Here is a 24,032-nt window from a genome sequence, read left to right as displayed (position 1 = left end):
CTCATGTTCAAATTTTAAAACTAATTTTTTACTCTCAACAGCGATTACGCAGCGAAAATCGACTGTTGAAAAAGCGGAACGAACTTCTGGAGGCAGAAAGCGCCGAACTGGCCGACCGGCTAGTGCGCGGCCAAGTCTCTCGAGCCGAGGAGGAGGAAACCAGCTACGCCATCCAGTCGGAACTGTTGGCACTGAGGCGAGTCCACCTGGAGGTGTCACACCAGCTCGAGAACGCCAACGAGGAAGTGCGAGCGCTGAGCCTGCGGCTTCAAGAGAATGTAAGTACCGGTCGAACCTCTTGGAAAATCCGTTGTAAATGAATGACAGTAATTGACGCCAGCAGTTTGGGCTGGTCTGCAGCCATTATCGGCATAATAATTTGCGTGTCTCTTTCTGCCGCTGTAATTAACACTTTGCCATATCTTTTGTATCTTGCCGGCCCACAGAATGCGGATAACTCTATAGAATCTGTAAGTTGTAAAGCTCATTTTCCTTGATTCACTTTTTCTTGCGACAAAACTCATTGCAGTCAGCTGAATCATGCTTGATATTTAGTTTATATTTTGATTTATTCTTGCATGCATTTTATTCATTGGAATGTTGCTTTTGGGTTTAAAGTTTTCATAACCTAATGAATCTTATTCTTTTACATAACGTTTGAATAACATATGAGAACACACATTTGTGGAAAGTTCAATCAATAACTTAGCCAGTAGAATGAAGTATTTAGTGTTCTATGGCTTTGCCTCATGTTTTTTTAAATATCGGAAAACTTCTATTGTCATAATCTGCCCTGATTTTTATTTTGGTTATTATGGCATAAACATTGCTCGTTCGCTTAGATTTAATATGAATGCATAATATGAACCAGGAACGGATTGTTTGCCAAAATTATGGATCACTTGCAAACAAAGTAGATTTCTGTCAATTTAAGCATTGGAAATTGGAAAATGCTTATCAAGAATAGTAAATTTCACTTTTAAGCAAACACAAATGGTTGAAAAGCTTCGTGTAGAGCGAAAACAGTGAATTCTCAATTACTACAGCATAGAATCACAAAAAAAATGTTTCAAAAAATACAGAGCAACAGTTTATTAAGACATCTAATATGCTTTAAAACAGGGACAATTCTCATGTCCGAATGGTTAAAGCGATGTTTCCGATGTTTCCTTGAGTAGTTTATTTTTTTTTCTCCGCTGAAGGACGAAGTCTGCGTGTCATCTGTAGTCGATTGCAAAAAAGTTTGGATATTTTTTCTTCATACTTGCAAAAATGGAATATTTCTCCTAATGCTTCAAAAACTCAACTAATAATATTCCCACATAAACCAAAAGCTCTTTATTTGAAACCTTCAACTAGACATGTCACGTTGAGAAGGGTTACAGTAAATTGGTCAAATGAAGTTAAATATCTAGGGATCATGCTAGATAAGAATTTAACTTTCAAAAATCACATTGAGGGCATTCAAGCCAAATGTTACAAATATATAAAATGTCTCTATTCCCTTAGTAATAGAAAATCAAAACTTTGTCTTAAGAACAAGCTTTTGATCTTCAAACAAATACTCAGGCCAGCCATGTTGTATGCTGTACCAATACGAACTATCTGTTGTAATACCAGGAAGAAAGCTCTGTAGATGATTCAAATAAAATTTTGAAAATGATTCTGAAGCTTCCTCCCTGGTATAGTACCAATGTGTTAGGGGTCATGCACAAATTACGTCACGCTCCAATGGGGGGAGGGGGTCGAGTCAAGTGTGACAAGCCTTACAACATTTTCGGAGGACTCATACAAAAAGTGTGACAAAGGGGTCGAAAAAGTTTAAATTTACCGTGACATAATTTGTGTACCATCCCTTACATAGAATGTCCACCGTTGAAACATTCGAACAAATGTCAAATAAAATAATTAATAATGTTAGGCAAAAATCGTTACAATCTTCTATTGCCACGATTTATGCGTTATATGTTTAGGTTAAGTAAATTGAAAGCGTTTTTTTCTCTTATAAGCAGGTGAAATCAACTCACCTGTTTGAATGTAATGTTTGGAATAATAAAGATTTAAAAAAAAGATACGTTTCGTTCCCGCATGGCAATCATCTTCCACTTACCCCTATATGCACACACAGCACTGCTCTGATCTGCTGCTGACAGCATGAATTCGCATCGCGAGACAACAGACAGCACACAGAGTGCGCGCACGTTTGCTGGCTGCTCCGTCAAATGACGTTTCTCTTTATTATTGTTGTTTAGTTCGCGAATCGCGTGTTTCTCGTGGATTGTGTCTCGCAAGTGTAGCGAATATTTTTTTGAATTTTCCATGCTAAAACTATTGGAAACGGCTTAAAAATGTTAGTAACGGATGTGGGTGATGTGAAAATTTATAACCTGAGTGCGGGCAAGGCACTTCCGGACTGGATATCGGACAAAAAACGTCGCGAAGCTCAGCGCAAGAAAGCTGACGTCAGTCGTCGAATTGAGCTGATCCAGGATTTCGACATGCCGAGTGTGGCCACCAGCATCGAAATGACACCGGATGGGCAGTACATTTTGGCTACCGGAACGTACAAACCGCGAATAAAATGCTACGATGTGAATAATCTGTCGCTGAAGTTTGAGCGATGCTTCGATTCCGAGGTCGTGAAGTTTAAAATTCTCAGCGAAGACTACAGCAAAGTGGTCTTTCTGCAGGCGGATCGATTTGTGGAATTTCACGCTGCCCATGGAAGACACTACCGATTGCGCATTCCGCGATTTGGAAGAGATCTGGACTACCACAAACCGTCATGCGATTTGTTTCTTGTTGGAACGTCATCGGAGATTTATCGCTTGAATACAGAGAGAGGACAATTTCTACAACCCTACAGCACCTCGGCAAGTAGTATTAATGCGTGCGAAGTGAATCCGGAACATCATTTACTCTGTGTTGGAACTCAAGAAGGCACTGTGGAAGCATGGGATCCCAGGGACAAGAATCGATGCGGAGTATTGGACGTGGCTGTAAACATACAGAACAATGAGAAGTTTCCTTCGGTCTCTACGTTAAAATCAAAGAATGGATTGCAGATGGCTGTAGGCACGGACTCTGGACATGTACTTCTGTACGACATTCGAGCAAAGGAACCACTGCTCGTTAAAGATCATCTTAATCAACTTGCCGTGCGTAAAATCGATTTTAACGCGGAGAACAACGCAGTCTATTCGTTGGATAATGCCATGTTGAAAATCTGGGACGAGAATACTGGCAAACAGATTGCCTACATTGAATCAAACAGCAATTTCAACGACTTTACCACGTCCCCTAAAAGTGGCCTGTTGTTCTTCGCTCAAGAAGAACCAAAGATGATGACGTATTACATTCCCAGTTTGGGACCTGCCCCAAGGTGGTGCTCGTTCCTGGATAATCTCACAGAAGAAATCGAATCGGAAAGTGTGCAGAACATCTACGATGATTACAAGTTTATCACCAAACAGGAACTGGCTGATCTGGGACTGGATCATCTCGAGGGAACCAGCATGCTGCGAGCATACATGCATGGCTTCTTCATCGACATCCGACTGTATAACAAGGCCAAGGCCATCGCTGATCCATTCGCATTTCAGCGGTATCGCAAGGAAAAGATCGCTAAACAAATCGAAGAATCCCGTCCAGCTCGGCTCCAGCTCAAATCAAACTTACCGAAAGTTAACGCCGAGCTGGCTGAGAAACTTCTCACCGAGCAAGAGCTGGGAAGCAGCAAACTCAAATCGGCTGCCAGCAATCTTCTGTCGGATGATCGATTCAAAAACATGTTTGAGAATCCTGACTTTGCGGTTGACAAGACGGCTGTTGAGTATCGTTTACTGAATCCCGTTTTGACGCGGTTGGACAAGTCCCGGGCCCAAAAGGTGAAAGCAAGAGAGGAAGCAGCAGCTGCGGCCGCAGAGAGACGGGAAAACGAAGAGGAGGAAGGCAGCACGGATGACGATTTGTTCAGCGAAAAGGACGAAAGCTCCGATGATGATCAGACTTGGACGAAGGAAGTTAAAAAGGAGTTCAAGAAAATTAATTTGGAAAAGAAGCGAGAGCGGCAGATGGAGCTGGATCAGGAAGAAGAGGAAGAGGACGACGGTGGTCCTTCGATAGAGGTTCACGAAAAGGAAGATTTCAATATAGGCAGCGCGAACAAGAGAATCAGCAAAGCAGGATTGGGTAAGCGGTTGGCCGCCAGCAAACCGATAGAAGTGAAAATGTTGGGAGGGTTGGGCAATTGCCAGATGACGTTCAGTACCGAACGGAAGAAGAAAGTATTCGACAAGAAGCGACAGGCGGAACTGAAAAAGCACCGGGAAGAACGTAAAAAGGTGATACGGCCGACGACCAGTTTAAAGCGTTTGTCCAGGAAGTAGAACTTTGGGCTTGGTAGGTTAAGAGTTGTATGATTCTGTTGAATCTAAAGGTAAGTTTATGAAGAATTTAATAAAACGAGCGTTTATAAAAGCCATTGTAATCATTGTGTTGTTTGAGAATTCCGAAAACTTCCATGAGACTTGTTCCAAACGAAAAGCGTTCAGTGTAGCAGCGCCGACTCGCATCGCCCAATGCTGAACGCAACGATGTGCGTTTGGAAAGGAAGTAGAAAAACGCGCGAAAACGACGACACAACGGAAGAGGAGAAAGCGAGGGAAAAGCGAATGCGAACGCCATTATTAGTTCACCCGCCTACCGAACAGGAAGCATCGCGACGCGTTCGTGCAAGTTTAAATAAAGTTAAGTTTGGTAAAGTTAATTCCGACTACCGATTCATTTCCGACCGCGATCCGAAAGGAAACCCGAAATTCCGCCCGATAAGAACCGTACTCTGGAAGTCCCGTAAATACAGTCCACCGAAACACGATTTTACCCCGACCGAACAAGACTATAATGATTCCAGGATGGTAGCGGTTTTTTACCCCATTAAAAGGAGTCAAACTGAGTTTCACAGGTCAAAAGACATTCCTAGAAGAATTCTTATATAAATAATTTAAGCAATTTCTGGAAAAATCTTCTTTTGAAAGAAGAAGCCCTGAATAAATCTTTAAACTCACTCCCGCAAATATCGCAAGAGAAATTTATGGTTGAAATTTTAACTCTTGTACAGTTTTCAACTTTCGGAATTTAAAAAGATAACAAAACTATGAGTTTACAAACATTTTAGCGAACGCGCTTTGTTAGATTCGTACGCGGTATGCTAAGTCCTTCCTTATTAAAAATCTTGCTATATCTCAGTCTTCTTAAAATACAATTCGAATAAGGTTTGAAAAGTACACTTCAGAACGTACTTGAATAAAATTCATTAATTTAATCGAATGCACTATGCGCAAAATTTTCCTCCAAATCATACTGGTCAAACTTTATCTTCCATTTCTCGATCGCGACTCCTGGTCATCATCATTGTTTTCTGACGTTTTGTTCTCTTAGAAATCGATTCACTCAATACGTCCGGAAACTATGGTTTTCTATCGAAAAATCCTACACCTAGGAATGTTTCTTCCTCGATATCGGATCCGACACAACTTTAGTACTCGTCTAACCGCGCGCCGGCGCTTCCGATTGATTTCCGGAAGTAGCAACATAGATCCTCGAACCGGAGTATTACATTCTTGTGAGCCATGATCGTCGTCCTGTGGAGGGAGATTTAAAAAGTATTTTTAAGTTGCTTTATTAGTATAATTGAATGAACCTATATATCGTATGATGTCATTTTATAATGCAAACCGTGATTGTTTAAATGTCGAAATGTCCAAAGAACAAATTAAGTATGTAATAAGATTTAATTTTTAGTTGTATTGACGGAATAACATTGTAATTAGTTTAAGATAATGGGCAAATGCCTACAGTCACAATAAATCAAATCAATAATTCCAAACATTACATTATTTTCTTATAGCTAGTTGTTTTGTGTTAAACAACACTATCATCCTAATTTGGTAAAATAAATTTAAGTTTTTATTAACATTTTGTTAACAACATATTACATTCCATTTGCCGTAGCAGTTCAGATTTTTTACAGGTGAGTTGATTCCACCTGCTTATAAGAGAAAAAAACACGTTTTCAATTCACTTAACCTAACTTAACTAAATATATAACGCATTAATAGTGGCAACAGAAGATTGTAACGATTTTTGCCTGAAATTATTAATTATTTTATTCGACATTTGTTCCAATGTTTCAACCTTGGATATTCTGTGTAACTCATTGGTACTATACCAGGGAGAAAGCTTCAGAATCATTTTCATGATTTTATTTTGAATTCTCTGCAGAACTTTCTTCCTGGTATTACAACAGCTAGTCCATATTGGTACAGCATACAACATGGCTGGCCTGAAAATTTGATTGCATATCATTGATGATTTGTTACATTTGGCTGGAATGCCCTTAATATGATCAAGTTGAATTCTTATCTAGCATGAGCCCTAGATACTTAACTTCATCTGACCAATTTATTGGAACCCCTCTCATCGTGACAACATGTCTACTTGAAGGTTTCAAATAAAGAGCTTTTGGTTTATGTGGGAGTATCATTAGTTGAGTTTTGGGAGCATTAGAAGAAATCTTCCATTTTTGCAAGTAAGTATGAAGAAAAAATATCCAAACTTTTTTGCAATCGACTACAGATGACACGCAGGCTTCGTCCTTTGGCGGAGAGGCCTGTGTCATCCACAAACATCCCTGAGGTATCTCAGGTAAGTCAGATGTGAAAATATTGTATAATATTGGTCCCAAAATGCTGCCTTGAGGAACACCAGCTCTTACAGGAAGTCTTTCAGACTTGCAGTTCTGATGATTAACCTGAAATGTACGATTTGACAGATAACTTTGAATTATTCTAACAATCTATGTTGGAAAGTTAAAGTTTTTTAATTTTACGATCAAGCCTTTATGCCAAACACTGTCGAATGCTTTTTCTATGTCTAGAAGAGCAAGATCAGTAGAATAGTCTTTAGATTTGTTGGAACGGATCAAATTTGTTACACGTAAAAGTTGATGAGTGGTTGAATGTCCATGGCGGAATCCGAACTGTTCATTGGCAAAAATTGAATTTTCGTTGATGTGGACCATCATTCTGTTCAAATCAACTTTTTTAAAAAGTTTACTGATAGAGGAAAGCAAACTGATTGGACGATAGCTAGAAGTTGTCTGGTTTTAAAATTGGTACAACCTTAGCATTTTTCCATTTGTCAGGAGAATATGCTAATTGAAAACAATTGTTTAATATGTCAACTAAGAATGATAAGCTACTTTCTGGAAGTTTCTTCCATTTTTTGTCTGATAGTTGGGTTCTTCAGCGATGAAAAAATTACAGTTTCTCGTAGCTTGATCCAAAGAGCACATTTTTCTAAGTATAACCAAATTTTATTACGCTCTGATGTCCTAATTTTGACATTATTGTTGTTTAATGAAGATTTCAATTCGTAGACTCAATGACGTTTCAATTTACAAAATGACAGCTCGTCCCATAGTAAAATTTACCGAGGGGTGATTCAAAAGCGATTTCAACTTCAGTTCAAACTTGTTTTAGCAATAGTTCCAGGGAATGGACAATTGTGAAACTTCGAATTATGGCTCAATTTTAAACGTAGAATCAGAATATGTAAAAAAGTGTAGTGTCAAACACAAATTCAGTCTCTAATAAGGCGGCATCCATTTCCAATTTTAGCGTTACGTAATAAATGGACGCTGCCTAAGAAAACTTTCACTTTCCTCATGTGATTAGAAAACTGATGGCGTTTCAGTTTATTTTTGAATTCAAACCGAATGAATTCTACAATGTTGGTATTTCAGTTCAAAATTGTAAGGGAGTACAACTTTCAACGTACAGTAGAACAGGAAAAATATCCGCAGCTTTCTTACACAAAAAAGAAGATTACGCTCCAACATTTTTTTACGGAGTGATAGTTTAGATGTATTGTAAGATAATCAATTCGTCAAAGGGTCCAAAATACTACCGTTACCCCATCTTCGTGCTTGCTACATGATGCCTCAAAGATTTACGCATTAGCTTGGAGGATAAGTTAACATATTCACTGAAATATACATGTTTTTGTTTACTTACCTCATTGAAACAAGGGCAATTGGGAACCCTATGGTACCTTACTCAGGAATGGAGTGAACAAATCTGGAACACAAACCTACAAACATACATAGTTTAATCACTCAATTAACTTTGAAAGGGTTGAAAACTATTTTGATAAATTTATGGAAAATTATTTAAAAATATCTCTAAAAAGAAATTCCTTAAAAATTCTAGATTTTTTTCTAAATTTTTCAGTAGAAAAAATACTCCTGAATGGACTTGTAATGAAATGTCTGAAGAAAAAACATGAAAGTAATGTTTCGTGGAATTCCAAGAGAAAATCTTAAGAAATGTCTGTTTGGGTTCTCTTAAAAATCTTTTGTTTCATTTTTGGTTCAGTTTTTGTCTCTTTTTAGGCATGTGGTCCCTACAGTTCTTATTTTTCAGTCACTACCAAGCCCTGTGATTCCCTAGAAAATCCTCCTTAGTTTTAGCCTATTTTACTAGTATTAGCGCCTACATTTCCCTTGCAGCAGTTGCTTCCGATTCACGCATGTTCTTTTATACAGTTTTCCCTTAGCCTTTAAACATCCTCTCATCACATTCTGCCTCAATGCATGCCCATCATGTTGCCTCTCTTTTTTCATCCACACAGAACAACTCCCGACAAAACTCTTTTGACGAACTGATCATGAAAGAGGAAGCCCTCAAGCAACGGGATGAAATGGTTTCCTGTCTGCTGGAGGAACTCGTCAAAGTGCGCCAGAGTCTAGCCGAAAGCGAAGATGTGATACGAAACCTAAAGACTAAGATCCAAGAATTGGAAGAAGTAAGTTTCATGCTTGTGTTAACTGTTTGCTTATTGATTCTTATGTAATTCTTGCCGCATTTACAGGACAAGAAACGCCTCCGAGAAACTAGTATCGACAACTCGGTGGCACATCTGCAGGACGAACTGATAGCAAGTAAGCTACGGGAAGCTGAAGCTAGTCTATCGCTGAAAGAGCTCAAGCAGCGAGTGCAGGAGTTAAGTACCCAGTGGCAGCGACAACTGTCGGAACAACGAAACGAGGCTGCTCAGAGCAGTGAGTCTGGTGCCAAGAAGCTACTGTTTTGGGAATCCTCCCGAACCGCAGACATTCAAAAGCTGGAAGAGGAACTAATGACGACTCGGATTCGAGAGATGGAAACGTTAACTGAGCTGAAGGAGCTGCGACTAAAAGTGATGGAGCTGGAAACGCAGGTGCAGGTTTCCACCAACCAGCTGCGCCGACAGGACGAAGAGTCGAAGAAGGTGAAGGAAGAGCTGGAAGAATCGCTGACCCGGGAACGAGAGTTGTCGAATAAGGCTCGTGAACAACAGCACCGGTACTCGGATCTGGAATCTCGTATGAAGGATGAACTGATGAATGTCAAGATCAAGTTCACCGAACAGAGTCAGACGGTGGCGGAGCTGAAGCAGGAGATTTCCCGACTAGAAACCAAGGTAGGGGAGGACGGTATCCAAAATTTTTAAGATTTGAATAGATGTCCTGTTTAGGGCTGGTGGTTGGTCTCTTTTTATAGACTTAGGGCCGATTTCTTCAGCTTTGCTTAAGTCGTAAACCACGTTTACCCATATGATTGAACTGGGTTTAACGCCTGGAAACTTGAATTTTTATGCAAGCTGAAAAGTCTTTTTTCGAGACACTCGAAGTTTCTTCAGCACATCTTTCACAGATTCCTCGAAAAAAAAAGCTTTAGGAATACTAAAAAGATTTGTTCAGGAACACGTTCATAGACTAATCATGGGATTCAGATATTCCTCTAGAGATTCTGCCAACAATCCTCCCATGAATTGCTGCAGTAAATTGAACTGTCCGATGAATTCATTCTCAATTTGCTAAAGGAAATCATTCAACAGTGCAACGCTGGTACCACCAGTATTACTCCGAAAACTCCTCTAGGGTTCTCTTCAGAGATTCTCTAATATTTCTCTATTTCTCCAGTTGTTACTCTAGAATATATTCCGATTATTCCTACACAGGTATTCTTCCTGGAAATCCATACAAGTTTATTCTAGATATTTGTTTTGGAACTATTCCAGAAGGTTCTACAAGAATTTTTAATTTTTCAATAATTTTCATTTCCAGAAATTTTCAAATGAATTCCTTTAGGAATGTATCTATGCATTCTCTCAGAAATTGTTCAATGTTCGTTCGAGAGTTATTTTCAAAAACCTGTAACTAACTCCTCAATTAATGAGATCAAGAATTCCTCATGAAATTTGTCGAGGAATTTCCTCCAGTGTTTTTTTCAACATTTCATCCAGGCATTATTTCCGCAGACGCTTCTAAAGATTTCTCAAGTAAATCATCCACGGATTGTTCAAAAGTTTATTTAGGGTAATAATAAATCTTCGAGCTGTTCAGTAGAATACCTATAAATAGATAAAAAAACGAAGTCTAGTCGAGTCTAGTACACGACACTGAAGACGGCCTTACAGTTGAGGTCGAAATACGCGTATCTGACAAAGGATACAAACTCTAGTGAAATTAAATGGTATAGTACTAAATTCGGTTTTTTCATCTATTTATTTAGGGCTCCAACACTAAAAGATGTCTTTCAGCATACATTATATGTAAAACTAGTTTGCTGTCCATAATAGGAACATGCATGTGACAGACTAACATAAGAGTTATTCAATGATTGTTGATTCATAGGAATTCTATTTTATTCTTTTCGTTAATTTGGACATTAGACAAATGCAACGGCAAAACAAACCAATGTCCTAGTTGTTGAAATTTCTAAATGTTTATGCCATTCAAATTGGATTTTCTTAACCGTTCAGAATATGGTGCTTGCACTGTTGCAATTTTCCTCAAGATTCATTCAAAACATTCTCAAAGGTCCAAAAGCTCTTTTGAAGTTCTTTGTCAGAATTCTCTCTTGCAAAAGTTAATCATGTATGCTATCAATGATTACTTTAGGATTTCCTTTAGAATAACCTTTCGGACCGTATACCAGACTTCCAACAATTTCTAAAAAAAATCTTCGAAAATTGCCAAGTGAAATTCTTAAAGAAATTCCTAAGAAAAAAAAAAATAGAATATATTTTTTGGGAAATTTCTGAACATCTGTTGATAAATCTCTGAAAGAATCTCTGAAGTAATTATTGGAAGCATCATTGAATTATGTACTAATTGAAATTTCAAAGAAATTCTAAATCAACAATCTAAAAGAAATTCTAAGAAACCACCGAAAAATTTCTGAAAATATCCTTAGACAAATTACAAACTGAATTCTTGAAAAAGTCATTAAAGAAAAAAAAAACAATTCTAGGATAAATTTTGCTAGGGCTAAATAATTATTTTTTGCAAATTTTTGAATATGCAGTGGTAGCTAAAAGTGGTACAAAAAAAAAAAAAAATTTTAGTGACCAGATTTGAGAGATAAGTGACTAAAAAGTGACTTTCGATTCTCAAAAAAGTGACTTTTGATTCTCAAAAAAGTGACTTGAAAATTTAACCGTAATCACTTTTATTTCAATTCTATTAGGTTGTTGGAAATATGTCGTAAAAGACAGCTTAAAAAAATACAAAAAAAAGATTCCTAATTGTTCAAGGTACTAAGATTTTCTATGAAATCACCACCTCCACTAGACAAGTAATGCTGCCGATGACTATTTGTGTTTGTGACTTAAGGTGATTATAAAACGAAACCAAACTTGGAATTTTCAAGTGCACACGACTGGAGAATCTAACAACAGTTCGCGTTGAAAAACCAATCAAACTGCTTGCTGGTGGTGACCTATGGGATAGATTTTCAACGCGGTGCACTGTTTGGTTTTTATGTCTTGTGCTCTTGAAAATTTGTGGTGTGGCTTCGTTCTATAATCACCTTAAGCAGAGTTGATCGCTGTAACTATCAACGCTTAAAATTTGCTGGTTTGTACAGGCCGACTACAATACAACTCGAATCTTTCTTTGGAAACTATGCGGTGGTTACTAAAAAATATTAATAGCTTGGATAATTACCACGTGATCACTCATTCTGCATTTATTATGATCTAGAGGGCAATGTCGCATCACTGCAATTGGATGAAAAAAAAAAATCCCCGGAGGAATTCTTCGAAAAAATCACCGGAGGATTTTCTGGAGCAAATCGCCAGAGGAGCTTCAGGAGGGTATTCTCGGAGGAATTCATAGAGGAAACCTCCGGATAAATTATCTAAAAAATCCCCGAATTAGTTTTTTAATGAATTTCTGGGCGAAATCCCCGAAGGAATTCATGGAGGGAATCCCCGGGAAATTTCTGGTGCAAATCCCCAGTGAAATTTCTAGAGGAAATCTCCGGATAAATTCTCTGGAAAATCAACGAAGAAATTTTTGGAGAAAATCCCTGGAGGGATTTCATAATAGAATTCCAGGAGGTATTTATTAATGAAATCTTTGGAGGTACTTCTAGAGTAAATCCTGGGAACAATTTCTGGATGAAATCCACAGAGGAAATCCCCTTTAAAAAATTCTGAAGAAAATTCCGGAGGAGTTCTTGGGGGAAATCACCGGAAGAATTCTTGGAAAAAATCGCCGGAGAAATTTCTGGAGAAAATCTCCGGAGGAATACCTGGATCGCCAGAGGAATTTTTGGAAGATATCCTCGGAGGAATTCCTTGACGAAATCCCCAAAAAAATTCTTGGAGAAAATCGCAGGAGGAGATTTGGGAGGAAATCCTCGGAGGTGCTTCTTGAGGAAATCCCCGGAGCAATTCTTGAAGGAAATCCCCGGAAAAAACTTCTGGACAAAATTCCCGAAAAATTTCTGGACTAAACCCTAAAATAATAGCTATTGAAACCCACTGAGAAAATCCTAGAGAAAATTCCCGGAGGAGTTCCTGGGAATATCGCCGGAGGAATTCCAGGAGAAAATCCCCGGAGAAACTTTTGGCCTAAATCCCAAAAGAAATTGCTGGAGTAAATCTCCGGAAAAAATCTCTGAAAAAATCCACGAAAGAATTTCTGAAGAAAATCCTCAGAGGAATTTCTTAATGAACTTCTGGACGAAATCCCCACAGAAAATTCTGGACCAAAAGGATTGCTGTCGAAAATTCCTTAGAATTCGCGGAGGAAATCTCTAGAGGAATTCCTTGTGCAAATCCCACGAAAAAATCGTGCACGAAATCTCCGGAGGGATTGCTATTGGAAATCCCATGAGAAATTCCTGGTGAAAATTCCGGAGGAGGGAAATTTCCAGGGAAACTATTGGAAAAAAATTTCTCAAGGAATTTCTGAACGGCTCCACCGGGAATTCCTTTCGAGCTACACTGCAGTTACTCCCAGAATTCCCCTAGATTTCCTCCAGAAATTCTCCAGGAATTTCTTTCGAGTTTCTCCTAGAATTCCTTCAGGTGCCACCTGGATCCCTCCGGATTCCTTACTTCCAAAAATTCCTCCGGAGTTCCTCCAGCAATTCCTCTGGATTTTATCCATCAATCCTCCGAAAGTTCATCCGGAGTTCCACCAGGAATTGCTTCAAGTTCCATAAATACTCTAAGATTTTTTTTTTAGATATCCTCCAAAAATTCCTTCAGAGTTCCTCCGGGAAATCATTCGGAGCTCCACCGGTAATTCCCTCAGATTTTCTTCTTAATTCCTCCAGCAATTCCTCCGGAGTTCCTCCAGTAATTTCTTCAGCAATTCTTTCGGGGTTCCTCCAGGAATTCCTCTGGAGTTTATCCGAATATTCCTTCAGACTTCCTCCGGGAAATATTCCAGAGTTCCTCCGGAAATCCTTCACCGTTTCTTAGGAAATCTACAGTTGATCTGGGAATTCCTCCAGAGTGTCTTCGGAGCTTTGCCGGGAATTCTTTCGGAGCTCTGCCGGAATTCTTTCGGAATTCATCCGGGAGTTCATACGTGTTGTGGGGTTAGATTTCACCAACTCTCAGAAGCAAACACGATTTTGAGGTTTTGTGCGCTTTAAGCTAAAATAGATTGTATTTTATTAGTTATAATAATTGTAGGCACTTTAGGATAGCTTACATATTTGGTGTACTGATCAGAAGTAAGAAGGGTCGTATCTTACGTTCACCGAATAATTTTAGTAATCTTCTGTAAATAAATCTTTTAGTTTTTCAACAAATTTGCATGTTCATCGTACTCACTTCTAGCCTATTTAGAAAAGGTTTTTTTATATAGAAATGCACGGTAGATTTAAGTTTTAGCATAGAATAGGTTCAAACACTGTAAATAGTAAATATGTAGGTAATTCAATTATAATTAGTTTATCAAATTCACTTCTTTATATAATTAACAATTTTGCTCACATCTAAACACAGGATTTTCTAGCTCGATCACTTTTCTTTATCTGACCTTACGATGATTTGCTAATCATCTACGATGACAACTGTCAGTCGCGTACGGATGGAAAGTGGGCCTGCTGTTCAGTGGCAGTGTCGCCAGAGCGAAGGGTCTTGTCGTTACATACCCCCACCCGTAAACCATGGCGAGGATCTGGGGTCTCCGAGTGTTCATCGTCAGGTTTACACTTCTCTTCAACGTCAAGAACCGCTAGTTTAACGGCTGCCCTTCTGAATACTCCTGTCGCTGTCTTCACGAGAGCTTGTCGGACTCTGCCATCTCTTCCAGGAAAGACCTGGATGACACGGCCCCGAATCCACTGGTTTCTCAGGTTGCCATTTACGGCCAGGACTAAGTCACCAACTTGTAGGTCCCTTGCTTCCTCGTACCATTTAGACCTTCTTGCAATCACAGGTAGAAACTCCTTGATCCACCTGCGCCAGAATTGATCGGTGATATGTTGGGCAAGTTTCCAACTATTCCTCAACGTTGCATGTTCCGGTACTGGTTCCGTCGGCGAAATTTTTACTCCATTAGAGCTTCCGAGGAGGAAATGGTTTGGAGTTAGTGATTCCTCGTCGGCTGACTCCAGAGGCATGTAGGTCAACGGCCTACAGTTAACCATGGCTTCCGCCTCAAAGAGAATTGTCTCTAAAGTTTCGTCATCCGGACGACGAGGTGCATCTAATATGGTTCCAATTGCTGCCTTTACTGATCGCACAAGGCGTTCCCACGCCCCGCCCATGTGGGGTGCCGAAGGTGGGATAAAATGCCACTTTGTGTGGGCGCTGGTAAACGTAAGTGCGATTGCTTCATTACGGGATTGGATTTCCCGAGCCAGTTCCTTGCTTGCGCCCTGAAAACAGGTACCATTATCGGTGTAGAATTCTGCCGGGGTGCCCCGTCGAGAAACAAATCTTCGAATAGCCATGATACACGATACGGTGCTGAGGCTATGGACAACCTCAAGGTGAACTGCCCTGATGGTAAGGCAGGTGAAAAGTGCCACCCACCGCTTTGCCTGACTCCTACCGACCTTAACGAAGACCGGACCAAAGTAATCTAGACCCACATGTGTGAATGGTCGTACAAAGGATCTCAGGCGAGCCTCCGGCATTGGTCCCATTACCGGTTGAATGGGAACTGCTTTCGTTACACGGCACCAGGTACAATCTCGCATTACCCGACTTACCAAAACTCGGAGCCTTGGGATGTCGAAACGTTGTCTCATTTCATTGGTGATAGTTTCTCTGTTCGCATGGCGGAATCGACAATGGAACGATTCGACTAGCAAAGCCGTAATCGGATGTTTCTCGGGCAGAATCGCAGGGTATTTTGCCTCATACTGAACAAAGGGGGCCGCGCCTATTCTTCCTCGCGTTCGTAGAACTCCTTCCTCGTCTAGAAAGGGCCAACGCTTGTAGATACGGCTTGATTTCGAAACAGCGCAGTGCCGTGCTTCCGGCGCACCTTGGGTTGTCTTGAGTGCGGCGATCTCCTCAGGAAATGCCTCAGCCTGTGCAGTTTTCCAAAGGAAACGTTCTGCCTTCGCCAATTCTTCTTGGTGGAGTATTCCACTGATTGGTTGACGACGTTCTATCCGGCGTTTTAAGTTGTCGACGTATCGCAACACGAATGCAGTCGTCCTTAGCATCCTGTTCCACTTGCTGAATCGTGAAGGATCCACGACTGAAAACGAAACCCGATGCAGATGGACAGACCGTAATTCTTCTTGGGTGGTGGCCAAGCTCTGTAGTAGTTTCGGCCAGGAATGTTCATCTCGCTGCAGGAAACTAGGACCACGAAACCACGAACTGTCCGAGTTCAGATTGGGTCCATTTTTCCATTTGGTGGCTTCGTCTGCCGGATTAATTTTAGACGGTACCCATCTCCAGCTGTTTACGTCGGTTGAAAGCAGTATCTCCCCCACGCGAACCGCCACGAACTTGTGATAACGACGATGTTCCGATTGGATCCAAGCAAGTACTGTCTTGGAATCGCTCCACAAGAAAGATTCTGCAATTGGAATAGTGTGGTGTGCTTTTATAGATTCCAGAAGACGAGTTCCGAGAACAGCAGCTTTCAGTTCCAGCCTTGGAATGGAAATGGTGTTGATAGGGGCTACTTTAGTCTTGGAAGCCACCATCGCTACCTGGATCTGCTCCCCTACTGGAAGCCGAAAGTATGCTACACTAGAAAACGCAGATTCGCTGGCGTCAACGAATACATGTAGCTGTAGTTGATCGAAGTTTCTTGGAAAGGGTTCACGAAAATAGCACCGAGGAATTCTCAGCGAAGGTAGCTGACCAAAGAGCCCAGTCCATTGTTTCCATCGTTCCAAACTGCTATCACCAATTGGGTCGTCCCAGCCAATCTTAGAGATCCAAGTATCTTGGATGAGCACCTTTCCATGGACCAAGAAAAACGAGATGCAGCCAAGCGGATCGAACAAGCTCATCACCACTTTCAGGACCTCCCGCTTTGTCGGTACGTGATTCTCTTCTAGGACCGCTTGCAGATCATCGCGAGGGGCAAACGTGTAGGTGAACACATCTTCCGTCGGTATCCATCGCATTCCAAGTACAGACTCCGTAGATTCGCCGCGTGTTACCAACAGGTCTTTAGAACTTTCTCCTGGGCGCTGTTCAATCCTTCGCAGTACTTCGACAGAATTGGAAAGCATGTTGCGAAGTTCAAAACCGCCCATCGAGTGGACGAACTTTACTTCCTCAACTACCTGGACAGCTTCTTCAATTGTTTGAAAACTGTCCAAGTAATCATCCACGTAGTGGTTATCATGGATAGCCGCCGCGGCCCGAGGATACTGGTTCGCGTATTCTTTAGCATTGAGGTTCTTAACGAACTGCGCCGAAGCTGGAGAGCACGTTGAACCAAACGTGGCCACTTCCATAACGTAGATCTGTGGCATTTCAGTTGGATTTTCCCTCCAAAGGAAGCGTTGGGATTGCTGATCTTCCTTCCGTATCCTGATCTGGTGGAACATCTCTTTTATATCACCCGTGACTGCCACTGGATACTGCCGAAAGCGAGAGAGCACGGCCAGCAGCGGTGTCAACAGATCGGGTCCTTTGAGGAGATTAGAGTTGAAGGACACATCGCCGACTTTCGCCGCTGCATCCCATACTAACCGAAGCTTGTTGGGTTTTTTGGGGTTGACAACGACCCCTACAGGAAGATACCAGGTTCGCTTGGTATCGCTGGACGCCAATTCCTGTTCTGTAACTTTACGCGCATATCCCTTCTGTTCGTAGTCACGTATCTGCTGTACTACCCTCTCACCAAGCTCTGGGTCCTGGCGAAGCTTGCGTTCTAGCGAAAGCAGGCGGCGTAGCGCCATGGCGTAACTGTCTGGAAAATCTATCGCATCTGTTTTCCAGAGCAAGCCTGTTTCAAATCGCTGGCCAATTCGTCGGGTGGTGGACTCTAAGAGCGCTTTAGCACGTTTGTCTTCCTCCGAATCTACTTCCATGCTAGCAGATATGTTGTTCTCGATGGAAAAATAATCGCGCAACTGTTCATTCAGCAATTTATCCGGATCTGATGGAGCAGCCGCGTGGAAGTTCACAGCCACACTTCGAATCGCACTGGCAGGAACTCCGCCGTATATGCTCCAACCGAGATGGCACTTAACGGCGACCGGGTCGTGTGGTCCCCCTTCTCGTAGTTTTCTCGGTACACATAAACTGAGATTGTTCAACCCAATGAGCAGCTTGGGTTGAACATTTGTATAATCCTCAATAGGAAGGCCGCCTAGATGTGGAAAACGTCGAACCATGTCTCCGTAACGCAGCGTCTGTGACGGTAGAACAAGACAGCTTACTGTGCGTACATGATGAAGGTCGAGAATAGACTCGCTATTCTTCGCAGCAATTTTCAACTGTACTCGCTGCGAATTAGATTCCTCTCGAGAGACGTTCCCCGTCCAATGCAACGTTAATGGTTCGGTTGGTCCATGTGCACCTAACTGTTTGGCCACTGCGTCTTCAATGAGGGTTTCTGACGAGCCTTCGTCGATGAAGGCGAAGATTAAAAGCTTTTGGCCCTTCCCGTGCAACACCACTGGGACTATCCGGAACATACAGAATTGCCCAGCTGACAGATGGCTAGCAGACATTCCAGATTGTGAATTCGCAATCGCACCATGGAGAAGCGTGTGATGTTTGTGACGGCATCCTTCGGCTTCACAACCTTTCCATGACCGACATGGCCATTTACCGTGGCTGTTAAGGCAAGTGCGGCAGAGGCTTCTCTGCTCCACCAGTTTCCATCGTTCGTCTGTGCTCAGAGACTTGAATCGGTTGCATTCCACCAGTCTATGCCCTTCTCGGTTGCAACAAGCACACGGTTTAGCTGGTTTTCCGATCTTGATGACGGAGGTAGTTGGTGTTGAAGCGGCTACGAGTCCAGTGGAATGGGTTTGTATGACTCCCTTGTTTCTAGCTCTTGATCGGTCGTTTTTACCGGAACGGTCGAGAGAAGGAAGTTCGTATGAAACTTGGCTGGCCGTAGTCACCATTCCAGACATAAAATCCCCAAAGGATTGTAGAGTAGCTACCGGAAGACGAGACTTATAGACTGCCCACTCCATTCTCATCGTGCCCGGTAATTTTTCTACCAACTCCTGCATGAGAGCAGGGTTGGAGAGATGCACATTCTGGCCTGCGGCAACAAGGTGATCCACCAACGTCTGCACTGCTATACCGAATTCTATTACCGTTTCCAGTCGATCGTACCGTGGAGTCGGAACTTGGTGAATTTTTTCCAGTAAGGACCGGATCAGCAGCTCGGGTCTGCCGTACAGAGTGCGCAAAGTTTGAACGACGTGTGGCACACTGGAGGGAAGAAGAAGCTTGCTACGTACGGATTCCAGCGCATTGCCTTCAAGACATTTCTTGAGGCGGATAAGATTTTCTACGTCGGAATATCCGCACGCTAACGTTGACTGCTCGAAGCTCGTGATAAAGAGTGGCCAGTCCTCCGGACGACCACTAAATTTGGGCAAATCTTTCCCTAGGACTTGCCTCGCTGCTAACTGGTTAGTGTCCAGTACTGCTGGGACTGCGGACGATGCGGGTGCTTGCGAATAAGGATGCGATTGACCGATTTCGTTGCCTGTTGGAGCGATCATCGACGGATAGGGTTGCTGATTCAGCGCCGACATCAATGCGGTAGGTTGAACGAGAGGTGGAAAAACGCTTCGTACCGGCTGAGACACATGTACGGTAGCTGTTGAAACGGGTATCAGCGGAGACTGCGACGACTGGGCCGGAACAGGCGGCGTGTGAGGCATAGGAACGTTGGATTGAACTGCTGGCGGAAAGGTGGGAAATCTCGCCGGCGGCATGGAACAGTTCGGCACAGTTGCAAAAACGGACATCTGACCGGGAACTGACGTACTAATTGCATTTGGTGGTTGCATTGATGTGCTGGCAGCTGTTTGTGTCAGCGTGGGGAACGGCATACTTGGCTGAACGTGCGCCTCGGAGTGTGGTGGAAGGTCCTCTTGTTTTGCCAGCCACGATGACACTTTCTCGATCGAATCTACGTTCGAACCGGACTTACTGCTGCATTCGGACATCTGCTTTAAAAGTTCGTTCTTCTTTTCCATCGATTGCTGCCTCATAACTTTACGCTTCTCTAGGATCTCTTTCTCCTCTCGTAGCTTCAACTCGCGCAAACGGTTTTCCTCATCCAAAAGCTTCCTTTTCTCCTCTAGATGCCGTTGGGCCGCTTCCATTTCACGCTTCTTCAATTCCTCTTCCGCCTCTAGATCCTGCTTCTGCTGTAATTCCTGCTCCTCAATAAGTTTCATTTGCGCTTCCAGCATGGCCATCCGAGTAGCGGAACTCGCGCTGGAAGGCGCTGGGTTTGCTTTCGTGCCTGCCTTTTTCGACGATGTCCTCGACGACTTCTTGTCATTCTTCTCCGGCGGTTTCAACGACTCTTTGGCTTTAGTACCGGTTTTCTTCGGCTTGCACATACTGCATACATACGGGTGATCCTTTATGCTTCCGTCGACGCCAGCGCAGTTGAAATGCTCCCACTCTTGGCATATATCGCATGCGACCATCTGTTCGTCTGCGGAGTCGGGTCGCTGGCATCTCTTGCAATTAAATCCGGTGACGTTATGATGTCCTTCCATCTTTCACCCTCGTACAAAGATCTTAAAGAATTTGTGGGGTTAGATTTCACCAACTCTCAGAAGCAAACACGATTTTGAGGTTTTGTGCGCTTTAAGCTAAAATAGATTGTATTTTATTAGTTATAATAATTGTAGGCACTTTAGGATAGCTTACATATTTGGTGTACTGATCAGAAGTAAGAAGGGTCGTATCTTACGTTCACCGAATAATTTTAGTAATCTTCTGTAAATAAATCTTTTAGTTTTTCAACAAATTTGCATGTTCATCGTACTCACTTCTAGCCTATTTAGAAAAGGTTTTTTTATATAGAAATGCACGGTAGATTTAAGTTTTAGCATAGAATAGGTTCAAACACTGTAAATAGTAAATATGTAGGTAATTCAATTATAATTAGTTTATCAAATTCACTTCTTTATATAATTAACAATTTTGCTCACATCTAAACACAGGATTTTCTAGCTCGATCACTTTTCTTTATCTGACCTTACGATGATTTGCTAATCATCTACGATGACAACTGTCAGTCGCGTACGGATGGAAAGTGGGCCTGCTGTTCAGTGGCAGTGTCGCCAGAGCGAAGGGTCTTGTCGTTACACGTGTACTCCTTTGGGGTTCCTTCGGGATTCTTCAGGTTCAATCAATTTTGCTGGTCAATTCACTATATGTTTGTTTTTATTGATTACATTCAAAATGGATAAAAAAAAATACAACAACCAGTGCATGTGCGTGCGTGCGTTTTGGTCTATTTTTACTGGCCTATTTTATTTTGACTGGTCCATTTTTGATATAAATTTGAACCAAAAAATGGATCACCGATGTGATTGCCCTAAATATATACTTAAATACATGCATAATAAAAATGGAAGTACACTGGCATTTTTTTACGCGGTACTGCATAGAAAACCCCGCGTTATTTCAAAAAACGACATAAAAACATAAACCAAAAAATTTTGTTTTCGTGTAAAACAATGTTTTGTTATGATTCATATGGTCATGAAACGTTGAAAAACACGAGTTTTTTTACGTCGTTTTTTTTTTGAAATTATGCGGTTTTTTTACGCGGTACATCGACCGACGTAAAAAAACTTTAATATATACTATAGCTAAGATCTATCCGGCCATTTTTAAAGGTTTTATTTATCCTAAGAAGTATGATAAAGTTTTACTCTCAAATAGAACATTAAATAATAATTATTTGTTCTGCGTTTTAGTGTTAAACATCTTTATTGTAGATTTTGTAAAATTATAAAAAGCTAATGTGCTTTATACCAGGATGGTTTGGTTAGAATTTTGAAGACAAAGAGAACAATTATAATGCATATTCAAAAACGTAGTGTTCGACAATAGAAGATAAACATCTTATTATCGACCAAAAGGTATAAAAAATTCTATTAAAAGAGAATGCACGAGATATTCAAAAAGAATACTGAAAATTTAAACCTTTAGTTTTATAACAATGAACATACACCATACTAATAATAACTTAGATACTAAATATCACAAATTACTTGGAATTCTATTAGAGATTAACTTTTATTCAAGCTTTTTTCACAAGAAAATCATGAACCAATATTTTGATACTGACATGAAGTAGTTCTAGGGGCCTTCCTTCCAAATCAAAGCCATGCTGAAGGTGTCTGGGTTCGATTCCCGGTCGGTCAAGGATCTTTTCGCAATATAAATTTCCTCGACTTCCCTGGACATAGAGTATCATCGTACCTGCCACACGATATACGAATGCAAAAATGGTAACTTTGGCAATGAAAGCTCTCAGTTAATAACTGTGGAAGTGCTCATAAGAACACTAAGCTGAGAAGCAGGCTTTGTCCCAGTGAGGACGTAATGCCAAGAAGAAGAAGATGAAGTAGTTCTGACCTAACTCAAAACTTAGCCTTAATTAAAAAGAGCTGATTCATAATTTTTTACCAAAGATTTAGCTCAAAATTGTTGAAAAAATTGACTTCTTGACGAAAAAAGTGACTTTAGTTCTTTAAAATGGCTTCAAAAAAGAGACTTTAAAGTGACTGGCTAAAAAAGTGAACAAGTCATTAAAAAGTGGCTTGTTGCTACAACGAAAATCTTAAGATTTTTTATGTGAAAATAAGTTTTGCATAAAGTGTTATCTATTGTATGTCGAGATTTTTTGCTTTAGTTGTTCGTTCTTCCACTATCGGTGGGCATTTTATGAACGGAGTTGTATAAATTCTTGGACAAATTTTAAAAACTACATACAAATTAATGTTAGTAACTGATTTCACAAAATACAACCGTGGTATGTGAGGAGACACTTCAAATCAATCTTATGTGACTATTTATTTGTAAAGTGTTTTCATGCTTTTCAAGACTTTTTCCTGCCCATAAGACTGACTTACAAGACTTCCCCTAATGTTATAAAGATAGGAAACCCCAAACAAATTTTCTATTCTCTGAAGATTCCTTACCAAGAGTATATCTGAGCCCTGTTTGATCGCTTTTTTCAGCCACGATTTACTAAGTTTAGTGCAGTTTTTAGTTCAGATTTATTATGATACATTATCAGTTACATCATGTACCTTTTTTACAGAATTCCGAGATGCTGGCGGAAGGCGAGCTGCGGTCGAACCTCGACGAATCAGATCGAGTTCGCGATCTCCAAGACAAAGTTGCCGAGCTGAAAGCCGAGGTAGGTACACCTGGTTCTTTCTGGTCGGTCGCGTGGTCGACCACCGAACCTTTAATCAATTGTAAATACACCAGCAGCAAGAGCAAAGGCATTGTCATAATTTCGGCCATCCACAATAACACTGCACACGATTTGTCACTACCACAATAACTACACGCGTTGACTATTTTGTGTACTTACACCCAACACCACGTGTCAGATGGCTAACAGGAAGTGCTTTTCATTTACCTAACTCACTCACTCAATCTTTGTACCGTCAAGCTACCATTCACCGTGCATTTTAGAAAAATTTGCACTTCAAAAAAATATATAACTTTTCCAAATAATTTGAAGCGTACTAGAATACCACTACGTAGCGGGCAATTATATAATAATTCAGGGAAAAATCTAAAACTAGTGATGCATAACAGAAAATTACTCAAAAATTATGTTTGAAAATGTCATGTTAAGGTCGCCTCGTACCGTTCTATGTCACCATTTACCGTGCACACTAGTGCACCATTCGCCGTGCGTATAGTTTTCGTCATGATTTGATTTTGTATCTTGAAGAAACGTTGTTGATGGAGCTATTATGTTGCTAGTAGTGTGCGCATTCATTTTTAAGAGTATTCAAATCTTCATTTACAATAAAAACTATAAAAAGTTTAAAAATTGGCTAAATTATTATTTTTCAATTAAAAACGTTATAGGAGGTTTAACTGTATTATCCAAACCATTCCATATTCACTTAAATTCTAAATATGAAGTAGTTTAATGACGACATTACAATAAATCTAATATTATCCCATAATTTCATGCCTTTTACACTATACACGGTAATAGGAACCATATA

The 24,032-nt window shown here is 40.9% G+C and overlaps 2 protein-coding genes across 11 annotated transcripts in view; both read left to right on the top strand.

The window, feature by feature from the left end:
- LOC5577980 (ecotropic viral integration site 5 ortholog) overlaps positions 1-24,032 on the top strand; it is a 117,688-nt gene that overhangs the window by 84,018 nt on the left and 9,638 nt on the right. For 8 of the 10 annotated variants that reach the window (XR_002503225.1, XM_021857337.1, XM_021857336.1 and 5 more), the window contains exons 7-11: positions 42-278; positions 447-470; positions 8,692-8,865; positions 8,932-9,522; positions 23,102-23,200. Coding sequence is in view for 8 of the 10 variants with exons in the window: in XM_021857337.1 (XP_021713029.1) it covers positions 42-278; positions 447-470; positions 8,692-8,865; positions 8,932-9,522; positions 23,102-23,200 (1,125 nt within the window). In the remaining 2 variants the exon portion in view is untranslated. The remainder of the gene's footprint in view (positions 1-41; positions 279-446; positions 471-8,691; positions 8,866-8,931; positions 9,523-23,101; positions 23,201-24,032) is intronic. The other 2 variants (XR_002503226.1, XM_001656666.2) reach the window with 1 other exon arrangement.
- LOC5577983 (nucleolar protein 10) lies at positions 2,235-4,489 on the top strand. Its single transcript, XM_001656667.2, has one exon. The coding sequence runs from the start codon at positions 2,349-2,351 to the stop codon at positions 4,386-4,388; it is 2,040 nt and encodes a 679-aa protein (XP_001656717.2). The 5' UTR covers positions 2,235-2,348; the 3' UTR covers positions 4,389-4,489.

This window comes from Aedes aegypti, chromosome 1 (genome assembly GCF_002204515.2).
Source record: "Aedes aegypti strain LVP_AGWG chromosome 1, AaegL5.0 Primary Assembly, whole genome shotgun sequence".
Lineage (NCBI taxonomy): Eukaryota > Metazoa > Arthropoda > Insecta > Diptera > Culicidae > Aedes > Aedes aegypti.
Note: the sequence above shows the minus strand (reverse complement) of the source record. Positions and strands in the feature narration are given on the sequence as shown.

Bases quoted from the DNA above. Each gene is read 5' to 3' on its own strand.
- LOC5577983 (XM_001656667.2), top strand. From the start codon at position 2,349: ATGTTAGTAACGGATGTGGGTGATGTGAAAATTTATAACCTGAGTGCG.